Source organism: Jaculus jaculus, chromosome 1 (assembly GCF_020740685.1).
Source record: "Jaculus jaculus isolate mJacJac1 chromosome 1, mJacJac1.mat.Y.cur, whole genome shotgun sequence".
Classification (NCBI taxonomy): Eukaryota; Metazoa; Chordata; class Mammalia; order Rodentia; family Dipodidae; genus Jaculus; species Jaculus jaculus.
This window is the reverse complement of record NC_059102.1, coordinates 279,932,102-279,948,584: the sequence shown is the minus strand read 5'-3', so window position 1 is coordinate 279,948,584 and position 16,483 is coordinate 279,932,102. Positions and strand designations below refer to the sequence as shown.

The 16,483-nt window shown below is 37.7% G+C and overlaps 1 protein-coding gene across 1 annotated transcript in view; it reads left to right on the top strand.

Moving 5' to 3' along the window:
* Window positions 1–16,483, top strand: part of Ptprc (protein tyrosine phosphatase receptor type C) — a 125,061-nt gene that overhangs the window by 52,587 nt on the left and 55,991 nt on the right. The window contains exons 3-8 of the mRNA XM_045143475.1: window positions 5,185–5,211; window positions 7,467–7,601; window positions 10,363–10,503; window positions 13,218–13,358; window positions 14,487–14,552; window positions 15,616–15,642. Coding sequence (XP_044999410.1) covers window positions 5,185–5,211; window positions 7,467–7,601; window positions 10,363–10,503; window positions 13,218–13,358; window positions 14,487–14,552; window positions 15,616–15,642 — 537 coding nt within the window. The remainder of the gene's footprint in view (window positions 1–5,184; window positions 5,212–7,466; window positions 7,602–10,362; window positions 10,504–13,217; window positions 13,359–14,486; window positions 14,553–15,615; window positions 15,643–16,483) is intronic.

Below are 16,483 nucleotides of genomic sequence, written 5' to 3'. Positions count from 1 at the left end.
AAAATATCCCTGAGCCATGTTGGGTTCATTTTTGGTCTGCTTCAGTGCTGAGGTGTTGGGGGCCTCTGAGACTCTGGCTCTCTGATTTGGTAGGAGTTGATTTTTCTCTGTGTTGATCTCCTTCCCCTTTGTGCTGGTATCCGGTTCACAGGAAAACATCATCCTTGCTTATTTTGCCAGTTGTCCTTAGTTTCAGTTGGGCCCCTTTTGAGGTATGTTGGGGCAGCTCTCTTCTTAGGATCTGCATCTATCTGGAAAAGAGAAGCAGATTCTCCAACGGAGAGTAAGTTAGCACCCGGAAAATTGAGATAAGACTTACTTTTTTGATAGACAGTATAGTAGGTTTAGGCCCTCTTATACCCTGTGATTGATGGTAGCTTGATATTGTAGAGTGGGCTTGTGTTTGGGTATGGTTCTGACTTGTTTCCCAGCTCCAGCTATGGGTCTAGTACCACTAAGTGGATCAGTTAGCCAAATCAAGAGCAATTGATTCCTCCCCATGGCTGTGTACCACTATTGCATTTGTGTGGGCATCACATCCTGTTATTTGTTGCTAATTAGGTTAAACAATGTGTTGCTTGGACAGCTCTTGGTCATTACCCCCAGTCGCCTATGTAGCGCCTTCTGGCACTAGACATGCTGACTGTCTGGGGACTGACTCTCTCCTGGCTTCCAGCCATGTCATTCCATTTTATGCGTCAGCTGTCTATGGAGTCTTCAGCAATAGGGTCTTACCACTGGCCTTTGGTGGGTCATCAAGTACTCTGACAGAAGTCTGTCATTGTTTTGGGAAACCTTGTAGGTTTCTCTGATCAAAAGCTCATTGTGGATGGTAGGCCCAAGCTGGAAGTGGGGGTTACAGGTCAGTGTCCACTAAGAAATTGAGGAAAAAGATAACTAATATACAAGAGTTAGAGAGGAGAGAGATAGAGGGGAGAGGGGGAGAGGGAGGGAGGGAAGATGTAGGAGAATTGTGTGTGGTGGGGGACTGTCCGCATGGAGGTCAGAGGACAACCTCAGAGTGTTCATCCTTTCCTTCCATTTTTGCCAGAGGTTTTTGTTTTCCACTGAGTTTACCAGAATAGCTGCCCTGCTATAGGTGTGTTGGGATCATAAACATGTGCTCTACTTTATGTCTGGTTTTAGGTGGATTATGGGGATTATGAAATTAGGGTCAACAGGTATACAAGTAAGTGTCTATAGCAAGTGACCCCTCTCCCTAGCCCCTGTACCAGCATTTTAAATATCACTAATAATATTCTGAAGTCAAATCCTGATTGAGAAGATCTTTCATTCAGCTCATGAACATTTACCAACTATGTTCTCTATGGACTGTAAAACACTGGCAAGAACTTTTCCGTGCTGTCAGTTGAAGAGGAAAGTTGTGGGGACAGGTAGATGGAGTATGCATGATACCTAAGAGTTGGGATATGACCTGCAGAGCCAGACTCAGGCTCAAGCTGGGCTGCCATCCACCCACCATGGGAAAACAGCGATTTAGTGTTCTAAGGTTTCTGGAGTGCTATAGAGGGAACGTACAACTAAGGACCAGACACACAGTAAGCAGTGAACACCAGAAATTTGTAATAATAACCTAATTTATTTCTGAAATATTCTTTTAGAAAGATAAACATCTAGAAGTCATTTTCTTTTATTTGTTCATTTACTTTCTTTTCAGAACTTTGCTTAAAAGACTATAGATCACATACTTTCTTTAAAAATTTAATGGATTTGAACCACTTGGAATTAAGTTAACTTTATGGGACATTTATAGGACCCATGACATGTATGTTGCCTAATGAATGGTATATTAACAGGAAACATTTCTAGCATGTGTACTCTGATATTTGAAGGTTTTTTGTTAAAATGAAAGATGTCTTCATTTTGTCCTAGCACATTTACTTTGGTGGGTTTTCTTTATTTTTTTAAATTAATTTATTATTTATTTATTTTTGGTTTCCAAGGTAGGGTTTTGCTCTAGCCCAGGCTGATGTGGAATTCACTATGTAATCTCAGGGTGTCCTTGAACTCATGAGAATCCTCTTGCTTCTGCCTCCCAACTGCTAGTAGGACTAAAGGCAGGAACCAGCAAGATTGGCTACTTTTGCATTGTTAATATAACATATGATAGATTATCATTTCTTTTTATCTAATTGTCCAAAGTTGTGCTACATGCTTTCATGGCAACAACCTAATATGAACTGAGTAGTGGGTCTAGTACAGGTAGCAGTAGAATTCCTCTGTCTTCGTGTTTACATTTTGGTTTCCCCACTGCCTTCATTGAGCCAATGGCTTTGATCATCATCGGGGGGGGGGGGGAAAGCAACCCATGCTCAGGACCCATAATTCTTTTTTTTACTTATTTTTATTTTATTTTATTTATTTATATTAGTTTTCTGTTCTGCAAGTACAGGCAGTTTGGTACCATTATTAGGCTCATCTGTGACCTACCCCATCCCCATTGGCCCCTCCTTGTTGAGGTATATGAGGACCCATAATTCTTGCTCTGTGTCTCCTGTCTGAAAACTGCTATCACCAGATAGGTTTGATTCCCTTTTATGTTTTTTCATGTTCACAATCACCCAACAGTTAACTGTGTATCACTAATTACATAGTAGGTAACACATATTTCACTAGCAGCTGCTCCTCATTCTCTTCTTCTTAATGCCATGCTATTCTTGCTAATTTATCAGGCAGATGGATGCTGCTATTTTTCTAGATTCTTTACTTTCCCAGCCTAGTAGCCATTCCTTTATCTTGTTTGTGTCTCACATCTAACAGAAGGCAATAACTACTTCTAAGGCTCCCCTGGATGAAATTATTTCAAACTCCAAGGAACTGTGTGCTGATATTGAGAAGGAACATATCAAAATATTTAGACATTTAAAAGCTTACATCCACCTCAGTTCATAAAGCATGCACTGCATAGCATGTATTTATACTTTCAAAGCAATTTGAATATATTAAATGCTCTATTATTTACAAAGATCATCAGCACGGTTGTTTTTCATTTAATTTAAAATTTGAGATATCAATTAATTACTGATTACTGATGTTTTTGTTTCTTATTTTATAAATCAGAAAGAACTTAATTTAGCAGAAAGAATGAGGAAAAGAAAGCTATTAAGCAACCAAGAACAATATTTTAGGCAAAGCTATAACTCAGTGTTACAGGTCCTTCCTGCCTTTTAGAATACCGTGGGTTTAATCACTACTACTGCAAAATTAAGGAAATAAAAAAGAGAGAAAGGAAAGAAATCCAATATTTTAAATTAACAGAAAGTGTATGGCTATAAGAACTGAAAAAGTTAATTTGTTAATAATGCCTATTAAAACATATACACAAAGGTCCTTCAAGGCATTGCATTTAGTTATATTGCAGCCATCTTAATTTGAGAAAACATACTTATGGTATTTACATCACTAAGTCATGTAATGATCCATATCTCAGAACAAGATCAAAGCAAAATATTTAGGAAAATACATTTAGTATCATTCATCAGTGGTCATATAAACACATAAACATTTTATTCCAGGGACAAAGTCAGAGAATGTTGATGGAGAATAATGTGTCATAACACTTTGATGGCACAAAAGGATTTTGGTTAGTCCATCCTCAAAAAAGACAGTCTCAAGGTAGAGAGCTACCTTAAACACCAGCCAATCCCTTCTTCCCTGTGATGCTCAGCTGCTTTTCACAGTAGCAGTTTACCATTTGAAAATAACTTTATACCATGTTTAATAGTAGGGTGAGTGAAGAACTACATCTCATGTCACTGTAGACTGAATCCAGGGCTCACCACACTAGCAAAGTTTCCCTTTAATTTGTATAAATGCAAATGATAGATCCAATTCATACATGTTAATTACCTAAATAAATACTTGAGTTTGACCATTTCTGTTTCCAAACACTTTCTATTGGAACCTTACTGATATCATCTCCGTTCTTCTGAGTGGTACTTGGTCACACGTTTTGGTCTTCTCCTTAACACTCATTTAACCTCAGAATGCTATTTTCGAGACACCTCTTTTATATTGCCGGGCTCTCCATTTCATTTCTAGAGCTGCCATATCTATTTGTATGGCACCATTCAGGCATACAGCCAGATCCCCAACCTCTCTCTGAAATTGTTTCTAAACAATTTCACATGGAAGTGCCAGCAGGTCAAACTCTCCTCTTTTACCTGATTTTACTTTCTTTTAATTTTTTTAATGAAAATTTCTGCACTTTGTCTATAGCAGCTAACTAGTCTGTTAAATCATCAACAGAACACTTCCTGTATCTGTACCAGTGTTATTTCCTGACTGCTAAAGACATGCACAGGACTGGTGACTGAGCATTTCTTGGCCCATTTTCCTCTCTTTCTTCCTTTTGGAAAGTATCTTCTCATTTAGAGTATCAACTAGCTCATTTGCTTTCCTGGACTTCAAGGATTTTCCTGCTTCTATTTGTCTTCTTCTTCTTCTTTTTATTTATACCAAAAATTGATTCAAAATTCAAGTGCTTCTCATTAGACCTTGCCTAAAAGGCAGGAATCCAACTGTCTAAAAAACTGAGATGACCCCTAACTTCTAACTTACTTGTAGCTACTCATTATCTGTTAGGTCGGAGCTAAAATGTGCTCAAGAACACTAAATAACAAGATCCTTCTATTCATGTGTCTCTATGTCATGCTATTATGTGGAGCTTTTTGGACTGTATCTTGGATATTGAGGACAAGTACTTTCTATACATTGCTGGTATTATTTCCCTAGCATGCCACATAAGGTTTAGCACATAGCAAAAACATATTAAATAATCATTATCTAAGGAAGTGAATGCATCCCAGAGAACATTTTTATAAAGACTTTGTTTCATAATTTTGAAATTAATGCAAACATTTCTATTTTATTGTATCATTTTCATTTTTTCCTATTTTTCCTAGGAATTATAAAACAGTTTTGTTTAACTTATGCAGGTTTTTATGATATGGTTTTGAGAGAGAAAGAAATGCGTCTGTAAGTTACTTGGAGGCTTTGAGGTCAACCTGGGTCATATAGTGAAAAGAGGAAATACTGTTTTATTTAGTTAAAAGTTGCTGAAAATTATCATTATAAACGTTGTAGTTTCAAGAAGATACATGTGTATATACAAATTTGGCATGTTTGAAATTTGAAACTTAAAAAATTTTCTTCTTTTTACAGGACAGAGTCCAACTTTTTTCACTACTGGTAAGAATTAATATTTGCCCTTTACCTTACACAGGTATTATGTTTAAACTATAACTTTTCTTAAAATTGACAGTAAATTATAACAGAAATTTCCAATAATCTTTAAAATAAAGCTTTCAAATAAAGCTATATCATAAAACTTTATAGTTTAACAAAGAATTTAGAAGGAAATATAAAAAATAATCTTATCAATTTAAGAAGTAATATATTCAACACATTATTTATGTTTAAAATGTTTGTATTTAGAATTTAATATCTTCTTATATATTTAACAATTATTTATATAGTAATTCCTTAACAGTAACTTGGCCTTTTAAAAATATGCAAAAAGATTATCAAGAAGTTTTTCAACAATCATCTTCAAAATTATTGCATGTGAATTAACGTTCTTTAAACATAGTCATGTTGTGAGATGAACAAATTTAAACAATGAAGGTGCTCCAATTAAATTGAAATGTATAAGTGCCAAATAATAGATAAATTATTGGTGTTTAATGATAAAACATATCCTTTAAATGTTACTGTAGCTGAAATGTATTATTTTTGATTAATCACATGTTTAACAGTATGGCTGTTGAGAGTAAGACCATCAGATATTTCTGGTATAATAATGATAATGCATAATTCTGATGGAAGCACATTTGACATATCATGAAAGTTGGATTATCACAGGATTTATTTTCCATTAAGTGAAAAATTCCTCTAAATGCTTAAATGCAAATATACACAAAACTCCTGAGCCTATGTAAGAAGCCCCCCCCCCCAACTTTTTAGAGTAGTCATATAATTTTAGAGTTTCATTATATGGCAAGGAGGTTTTATAAGTAAAACAAAGTCCTTGTTGCACAGTGTCTTGTGATGGTACTTCTCAAATAAAATTTAACATCCTCTTTTACAGAAAACTAAGGTAATCTCACCCATGTACATAAGGGATTTTTTTTTTTTAGGAGTGGCATCATGGTTATGATGAGAATTGGGATGTATGTTTAAGAAGGTAGCTGACTTATGATTTTATTGAGTTTCTATAGACTCAGAGATTCCCATGGGATTTTTTTTAACCAAAAGTTTTTTTTTTTTTTTTTGGTGTTTGTTTCTTTTGTTTTGTTTTCTGCCATAGGTTCTCACACTAGCTCAGGATGACCTGGAATTCACTATGTAGTCTCAGGGTGGCATATGCATTTGGAATTCATTTGCAGTGGCTAAAGGCCCTGGCTCTCTCTCTCTCTTTGCCTATCTGCCTCTTCCTCTCTCTCTCTCTCTCAAATAAATAAAATATTTTTAAAAATCTGAGTCATTGATATAACTTTATGTGAATTTGTTTTCTGACATTTATTCTCAATTGCTCTTCTTTGTTTGCATTTGCCTTATTCTTAAAATATCCTCTGCATATGTAGGTCTTCCTATGTAGCTAGAGAATTGAGGATCATCTTGCCTCAGCCTCTCAAGTGCTGAGGTGGCAGGCGTGATGCCATACATCTGGCTTATCTAGAAATATCATCTTTCTTTATTCCCTGAAATGCTAACTCTCAAAATATTCCTTCCTGATTTTATCTTTTTATCCATTATTTTTGCTACCAATAAAGCTTTTCAATTTCTTTTTTTTTTTTAAATGAGGATGGGCATGGTGACACATACCTTTATTTCTTTTAACTTTTATTTTATTTTATTTTATTTTATTTTTTTATCTGTCAGAGAGAAAGTGGCAAAGAGAGAGAATGGGAGCATTAGGGCCTCTGGCTGCTGCAAATAAACCCCAGATGCATGCACCACCTTCTGCTTCTGGCTAGCATGGGTCCTGGGGAATAGAACCTGAGTCCTTTGGCTTTGTAAGCCAGCACCCTAACCACTAAGCTATTTGTCCAGTCCTTAAATTTCTTTTAATCACGTTCATGCACTGAGTTTCATTCTTCTAAAACCCATCTTTTTAGATAGAAAACCCAATAGTTCAATGGGAAAAAAAGCAAATAATAGTTCCAGTCTGTTTCCCCATTTGTATCTTTATCTACTATTGTGCAGTTTGATTTACTATCTGTATCTTGTGTTTTTGTTTCTATGTGAATCTCTATTTGTTTATATGCATATAATTAAAAGATATATATCCATACTCTATGCACGGTGTGTATGTGTGTGGGGGATGTGTGTACACATGAGCATACATTGTGATGGGCTGGGGCATTAGCAAACTCAAATGATTATGTTTCAGGATGTGATTCACTTAAAAATTTGGCCTCTTCTTTCTTTTGTTAACATCACAGGACTGACTACAACAGAGAAGGTCACTGCTCTGCCTCCAAGGGACCCCTTACCTGCTCACACCACTGCAATCTTACTCCCAGACATCTCTGAAAGAGGAAATGACTTCTTAGAGCCCACACCTCTTCCTGGTCTAGGTGATCTCCCTGGGCTCTTTGGATAATGCTAGTGCAATTGCTATGACATGTTGGCCCAGAAATATTCCTAATCAAAATAGCATTGGAACAAACTCTCCCTTAAAAAAAATATGAATTGGGCTGGAGAGATGGCTTAGCGGTTAAGCGCTTGCCTGTGAAGCCTAAGGATCCTGGTTCGAGGCTCGGTTCCCCAGGTCCCACGTTAGCCAGATGCACAAGGGGGCGCACGCGTCTGGAGTTCGTTTGCAGAGGCTGGAAGCCCTGGCGCGCCCATTCTCTCTCTCTCCCTGTATCTGTCTTTCTCTCTGTGTCTGTCACTCTCAAATAAAAAAAAAAAAAATTAAAAAAAATATGAATTGAACCAAAGATCTTTTCCTCAAATTATGTGTGAGATTTCTAATAAATTTATTTTATTCACATAAATAAAGAATAGGGTAGAGTAAGCATTTGTAATATTAGTTGGTTGAAACAATGCAATTATGTTATTTGAAAGAAGGAAAGGGAGGGAAGTGAGATCCCCTTAGTAAAATCAGGTGGGAAATTTTTCTAATGTCCTTGAATCTCCATATTTTGCATGTTCAGGTTATGCTTTCTTGGGTGTCCTGTTGTCTTGACTAAGTCAGAGTTTCTTTTCAGGGTTACTCCAGTCCTGCTCTTCTGGCATGTGCCTAGTGGAATTTTTTCCTTTCTTTACTCCTTTCAAGGTTCACATTATTTAAAAAAAGCACCAAATAAAAACCATTATTTTTAACAACCCATATGAAGATTGAGAACTCAGTTTGCTATTTAGATTAGTTACAGAGAAATTCACATTATTTCAATTAAAACTTGGAATTAAGAAATCTAATAGCAGAATTTAAAGTTATGTAGCCATATTCACAGTAAATATCAGGAAGGTGTGTAATATTTTTGCTAAGGTAAGAACAGTAGCATTCCCTGGACCTTCAACATCAATGACTTCTGTTCATTTTCATTCCGTGTTAAGACTACCAATGTATTCAGTGCATGCATCTGTCAGCATGTTGATGGTGTGCATATTTCTGAAATTATGTTCTGCGATGTTTGTTTTTTAGGCAAAGAGATTTTTAAACGTATAGACAATAAGCTATTCAACAATTCAGCAAGGGCATTTATTTCATTTAAAAACTAGCAAGCTTGTGCAACACCAATAGAGCAGTTTCGCTTAGAGTACATTGTAGTGTTTCCAGTAGAGTGCTTATGAAGTTTGTTGATTGTGTAAGCAGTTCAGTAAGTGAATAGTGTCTTCTTTTAGCAACCCCAGGTCTGCTTAGCTTATTTGTTCCTTCCTACTGCCAGCAGAGTAATGGCTTAAGACTGAAAGCAAGAATCTGAACTCTTTATCTGGAGGTTTTACTAAAGATAGAAGGTACTAATGTTGGATAGAACATTTCATACTTACCTTGCTATTGCCTACCTGGTAGCACACAACTTTCCATTTTAAATTTCCACATTTCACTTCACATACACCGCACATGCACATACACACACATGCACGCACGCACGCACTCATGCATGCACACACACACACATATACACACCATCCCACTTCATTCATATATATATATATATATATATATATATATATTTTTTTAGCACATTGAGGTTGTAGCCTCATGGGTAGAACATGTAAAGAAAAGGCTTAAGATGAAATAGACTGGAAGTATGGATAAGTAATATGAAAACATTCATTATGCCACCATAATTTGATGTGGAAATTTTCTCAGAAAGTTTTTTTGAGTTTTAAAAGAACATATTTTACTTTCTAAAAGATAGTCTTGCTATCAGATGATATTCCAATAGACTTGTGGAACAAATTTTATACATTATTATGTATATGATTTATTTATATTAGGAATCTAATCGAATTTGGTCAATATATATATAGCTAGGGGTTAATCCTTTAGTTCACTTTGTAAATGATGTTCACTTTCAAAATTTTGTTTTGAAGAGGGTTAAAGAAACTACCTGCATTAAGTTTAAGTATGGAACATTGGTTTTTACAAAGCATTGTATAACATATGTAAAATTCTATTAATATAAAGTTAGCTATGTACATGTACACATGTGTATAGTTTAGCTGTATTTATATAATGAAAATATCATTCTTCCAAGTCCTTCCCATAAATATAGTATTTTAACACCTATTATTCATCTCCAGGATTTCTGACACATGGTTTTTGTGTAACCACACTCATGTGCAAGTATTCTCATGGTTTTTTAATGCAGTATACTATCCATCTGTTGAAACTGCTGATATGATAGCTTAAAGTACTTCATGCTGATTTTATACTTGTTTGAGTTTTTCATAATTATGAGGATCTTTTCACGTACTTTCTCCCCAGCATTGTATACTTTAGGTGGGTGTCTGATACATGGCTTGCCATTCTTTTGTTTCTTCTTTGTAAACTTGCAAGATATAATCAGGATTTCCTCATATCCTGTCAACAAAAGAATATCCAGGATTTCAGTCAGTAAAAAGGTTCATAGTGACTTGGAACTCACAGATGCAACCTGGGCGTGCAGATCTTTAGGGCTGCGTGACAGTGAGTAAGGGGTGAGGTGGCAGGGGAATCTCCAAACTTGGGCCACCTTCCCGTCCAGGCAACTTCAAAGTATTAACAGATCGGGTCACATCACTGTTTGGCAAACTGTAGCAGCAATTTGCTTCTTACATGTCTTGCTGTTTAAATATTCAGCAGTGAGGGAAAGTAGATGTAACGATCTCATTTTCTAACCGTAGGTGTTACATCCACACAGACGCCTCACCTTCCCACGCACGCCGGCTCTCAGGCGCCCTCTGGCGGAAGAGCTGACACTCAGACACTCAACAGCAAGGCTGTCATTGCACCCACGCCTGCTCCAGGCGGGCTCCATCCATCAGGTTTGCCCGACCTTCAAACTTGTGCAAATACGAGCCGTGTACGACAATTGCCTGTGTTTAGGAACAGATAGAGGAAACAAAGCCACTTATTCAGAGTGTATCATTTGCCAGTTTGACAAGTTTGGATTCTATATTTAGCCTTAGGATATAAAACCACTTGAAAGTCATTCTGATAGAGATGAAGTAATGATTAGGATTTGAGAATATAGCAAAAAGGTGTTTGAACAAACAGCTATCCTGAATACACAATTCTTTATCTTTCTGGTCATTATTATTGTGCAGTGAAAGCTCCCTTTTGCTAATGATAGAGAACATAATATATGAATCTGTAAGACTGTGAACCTGCAGACAGCCGCCCAAGAATAGGAGATGCCTTATTATCAATAAAGGGCACAGGAATTTCATAACCACGATAAAACAATCACTTAAGGAATGAGGAAAAGGAGAAAAGAAAAAAAGATATTGATATTTCTCATTCAAACATAAAGATTCCTTTGCCCTATTTCTTATCTAATCACAACAGTATATTCTCACCCCTTTCATAGTAAAATATTTTCATTCTTCCCTGTCCAAAATTAGTGTCTAAGTCACTTCATGATGCCCTTTATGGAAGAAAGTAAGTATGTCCTTTCTTTTTTCTAAAGTCCACATGATCAAAAGCAACACGTATAAATCCAATGGCCTGAGTGCTTGGCCATTGGAGATATAAATGGAATCCCTACATGGCTGGCAAGAAAGTTATCTTGCTTCAGGAATCAATCTACCTGGAACTAAAGCCCAGAAAATGGGATAGTTATTATTTTGTGGTACCAATACTGAGCTGTTTGCATAAAAACCACTATAAGCAAGTCACACACTTTAAACAAGAGAAGAACTGCCCATACCTCTGGTCTCATCCCACTTACTCTGGCTTCTTTGGGATGCATAGCAAAAATATTTGGTGCTTTTAACAAATTCATAGAGTTAGACATTGTGGAAGGGGAAAAAACTGTAAAATTACCACAGGACAGACTTCTGAGGACCTGATGTCACCGAAACCAGTCTGCTCTACTCTGATCAAAGAAATTTTCTTGGGCAATTGCTAATTTCAGTAATTATAAATCTATTAAGTTTAATCAATCTAATTAAAATTGTGAATGCAACCCTTACGTGGTGATGGAGATTTGCTGCCTAATAATAAGGAAAAAGTAGTTTTCATGTCAGGGGGGAGGTGTAGCTGGGAATTCTGGAGAGGGTGAGAGCTGGGCCTCAGTAGAGCAGGGTCAAAAAGGATGGCTGGGAGGCAGGAGTCATTAAGAATAAAGGAGCAAAATATAAGATAGAAAAAGACTAAAAACCAAAGGTAACTGCTTTGTAAATATTACAGGTGCTCAGTTTGGGGACTAAGGATAGATGTACAACTTTTGTACTCTTCTAATATTTTGAATCCCTCCTTGGGATCCAGAACTGATGAAAGATGCTGCTTATGGCATTCATTCTGTTCTTTGTTTTGGTTAAATTTGTGAGTTGAATGGAATTTGAAGACTAAACTGATAACAAACTTAATTGTAAGGGAGAGGAAGATGCATTTCCAATTCCCAGAGCAAAATTGTGCTAAATAATTTCTTCATTGGGACTCAATCAATTTTTCATTTGGAGATGTCTGCATACTTACACCAAGGCTCTTCTCAGAAAATGGGCATATTGATACAACGCAGAGCACTATCCGCTGAAATGCAGTGCATACTGACACACATGGGAGACCAGCTTCATATCTTTGAGTCATGTCCCAAGAGATCCTGACCCTGAAATAACCAAGTGACTCTCAAGCAGGGACTGGCTTCTGTTTCTTTTGCTTCTCGGTGGCAAGTGTGCTAGTCAGGTGGTAGGCACCAAGCGAGTACACAGTGGGGGCTTCTGCTAGAGTTCTGGCTGTTATGGATGGGGGAGATGCTCCTGGGTTAAGGGCTTTGAAAATTGGCAATATCTCAAGTATGATATGTAGCTTTTTTGAGTACAGTGCTTTATTCTGTGCTAGTGAGCTCATGTGTATTGTAAAATAAGGGAATTGTGCCAGTGTTACAATTGGAATCACACTGGTTCAAATCCAATTTTAATTATTATTTTTACTGGGATAGGAGTCCAGCTAGTGAAAGTACAAAGGTAATGTTAAGAAAACCTCGTCCCTCATCTGCTGTGGTCAGGAGCCCATCTGGCTCAACTTTAACAAAATTAAAACTAAGCACCTGCACACAGGGATCCCTCTCCAGAGAAGTGAGCCCATGTAGGGCTCTTGGAAGGTTCGAGGTCCCACTTCCTCTTGGGTAACCCTTTATACCCTAGTCATTCTATATTGCCTCAGCACTCCCAAGTCAGTATTTCTCTTGATGACTTGATATATCTTTAATGCCACTCAGAGCAGCCTTCTGCAGGGAGGTTTGGCCACCATGGGCTGTCCAAGACTAAGGCTCAAAATATTTTATTTTGGAAATTTGTATTTGTGTACTGATACTAGAGCCACACAGGTTGTGAGTTGCCTGCCTCTAATTTTGTACTTTCTGTAAGTTTTCCCATTTAGAGTAGAGTGTAAGAGATGCATATATTGTAGCGTAGCAGATATGTTTCTTGGTTCATTCCTCGGGCTAAGACTCAGGAGTCACGTCAGTGTTGTTCTTCTGGCCACTGTCTTGTGTGGCAATATGGAGTGATAGTGTTGGTCATCCTTCCTATTGCAGGTGTCCCAGGAGAGGAGAGTACACCTGGCATATTTCCTGAAGGCTCAGCCCTCACCGCAACCACCCTCAGACCTGCACGCAGCAGCTCTGCTGACTCACCTGCACACACCTCCAACATCAGCACTGCAGATAGCGCCTCAGGTGTGACCAGCATGTGCCGGCGGTTTTAGGTTCAAAACAAGAATGTAGTTCTTTTATTTTACTACAAATATTTTTCATATATTTTTGGTTTGAAAAGTTTTATGGTTTTACATCTTGATATGGAATTAAGACAAAGGAGCTTATCATGAAGCATTTCTCACACACCTGTGATTATAACATTATAAAATTCATGGACAAGAAAAGCAAAACTGACATTCATGTCCTGTTGCCATAGGATCAAGTTCAGTGTCTTGAATTTTCTAGATTGTTTAGGACAAGTTATTAATACAAACTTCCCCTCAATTAAGGTGGTGTTATTACATACATTTTATAAAATGGCGCAGAGGATGGAACATGCCCAAAGTCTGATGTGGTGTCCAGAACAAGGGCAATTGTAAAAGAGAGAGAGAGAGAGAGAGAGAGAGAGAGAGAGGGAGAGGGAGAGGGAGAGGGAGAGGGAGAGGGAGAGGGAGAGGGAGAGGGAGAGGGAGAGGGAGAGGGAGAGGGAGAGGGAGAGGGAGAGGGAGAGGGAGAGGGAGAGAAACACTAGCTGAGGGAGATTGCATATCAGGTAAGAAATATACTAAGGAGTGAATGATTGTCCATTCAACTTCTATGCTAAGCTTGGGTTCCCTGGAATACTGCTTATCTGAAAGGACTATTTGTAGGGGAGTCTTTGTTTCACTTTTTTTTTTAAAAAATATTTATTTATTTGATAGAAAGATGCAGAGAAAGAGAGAAAGAGAGAGAGGGAGAGAGAGGGAGAGAATGGGATGCCAGGACAACCAGTCACTGCAAACAAACAAACTCCAGATGCATGTATCCCTTTGTGCATCTGGCTTATGTGGGTCCTAGAGAATGGAACCAGGATCCTTTGGCTTTGCAGGCAAACACCTTAACCGCTAAGCCATCTCTCGAGCCCTACTTTTTTTTTTTAATCTTAATGCCATACACACACTCTCTCTCTCTCTCTCTCTCTCTCTCTCTCTCTCTCTCTCTCTCACACACACACACACACACACACACATACATACACTGATTAAGAAGCTATCGTTGCTAAAGAGAATTTCCTTAACCTTTAAGATGCCAAACTCATTAATCTCTGTTTTTCTCCTCATTTTCTTTCAGATTCTACTATACCGCCCACTATAAGACTTGCATCAAGCACTGTGACTCCTCCAACCACAACAATAGGTGACAATCTAACCTTCAGTTATGCCATCACATTGCCACCAATGCTGGGGTTGTGTTCAGAGCAGGGTTTTTTTTTCTTTTTCCACCTTTGTTAAGGTGGGCTGATTCCTGTGTGAAGTCTATTTAGAGTTCTAAACCATAAGGCAAGGAAGTAGAAGTGAGACACCTACCTAAGCAGCAACGTCACAGCTGTGGCCTCTAGACTATAATGTGACTGCAACACCCGCCACTGTGGCAGTTACATCTCTCACATATTGTGCGGTTTATCACAACATATAAAGGAAATAGTCATATCTGTGAGAGCTTCTTTGTCGGAGAGCAATTTCAGTGTGGAAAATAATAATTCTATCCCTGAGTCTTCCTCTTTCAAAGACGAGGAGCCAGGAGTGATCAATCAGGCAGAAAGGGGTTTGCAGATGAAGGTCAGGGGCCTCCAGGGAAGCTGCAGCAGGTACTGTCTGTGAACCACTGAAGGCAAACCTACAAGCTCACTATTTCTTTCCTCCCATTGACCACTACCCTCCTTACTTGTCATTGGAAATATATTGCTCAATTGTTGTAAGAGCAATTAATTAACCAGGACCTACTCTATCTTTAAGCAGTTTACAGAAGTTAGACTAAAGAACAAAACATTTCTTCTACATCACCTGATTAAAAAATGTTTAAATTTCATTCTACAAGATACAAATTATGGATGTCTAGCTTGATGCTAATGAATAGGATAAAGACCTCCAACATACTTTTGGTAGTACAGATATTTGCTTATGTCAGGATGCCACTATTAAATTTGTGTAAAATATCCTAGAGCTGGCACTGCCACAGTCCTGTTTGCTGAATACATCTGTGAAGACAGTTTTCAAAACTAGGTCATTGGTGTATAATATTTGCAGTTTTGAGAGCAAAACATGATACTAGACAAACTGCTTTATGTTGTAAACTTAATTTAAAGAGACTTTGCAGTTAATGAAGTTGAACCACTACAAATTTCCTTTCCCCCAAAACATGTAAGTAGATATATTCTAAAACAAAAGTTTAATGATTTGTCTATTTTTCTCTGTTACAGCTACAACTCAGCCTAAGCCATCATGTGGTAAGATTTTCCTTAGAGGCAGTGTCTATTACTTGGAAATAGCATTTTAATCACTTCTGTCTTCCTTCCAAGAATTTAGCTAAACTCAATGTCTACAGTTTCTCACCAATGACTAAATCTAACTCTTAGGGATCAGTCAGTGGCAAGATGTTTGGGTTTCATATTGAGTCCCTGGTATTTGAGTACTAGGTTTACAAGATTACTCACTAGGCAACTTGATGAAGTCATTTAATTATACTTAAAGTATTGGGTAATGGAATAACAAGTTTGTTTGAGGTGGGGACAAGGATTCTGTATAATAATAAATATCAAATGTGGGTAGTACTTTAAAAGTCAAGGAGAAGGCAAATTCTCTCATTTTCTCTCTTCCCCTCCTCTGTCTTCTTCCCTCTCACTCCTTCCATCTTTCCTACAGCTTTTTCAATACAGATACAGTTTAAAATAGTTTGTGTCTATCTTTTCTCCCTTCTTGTTCTTACACCAGAAGCAAGTCCTTCTTCATGGTCAGTCTTATCCTTCCTGTCCAATCTCAGCACTGACTCCGTTGCCTTCAGCAAGACTCTGTTCATATACTGTTAAGTTCAACTGCATTAGTCAGCCTTTTGCTGCTGTGACAAAATACCTGACAAAACTCAGTTAAAGGGAGTGAGGGTTTATTTCATCTTACAGTTCCAGATCACAGTCCCACATGGTGGTGCAGGCATGGCATCAGGAACTTCAGACTGAAGGTCACATTCGGCACAGTGAGGAAGCAGAGAGCAACGAATGCTGCTGCTCACGCCGCCTTCTTCCTTTTATTCAGTCCAGGGCTGCAGCCCATGGAATGGTGACACCACAGTTA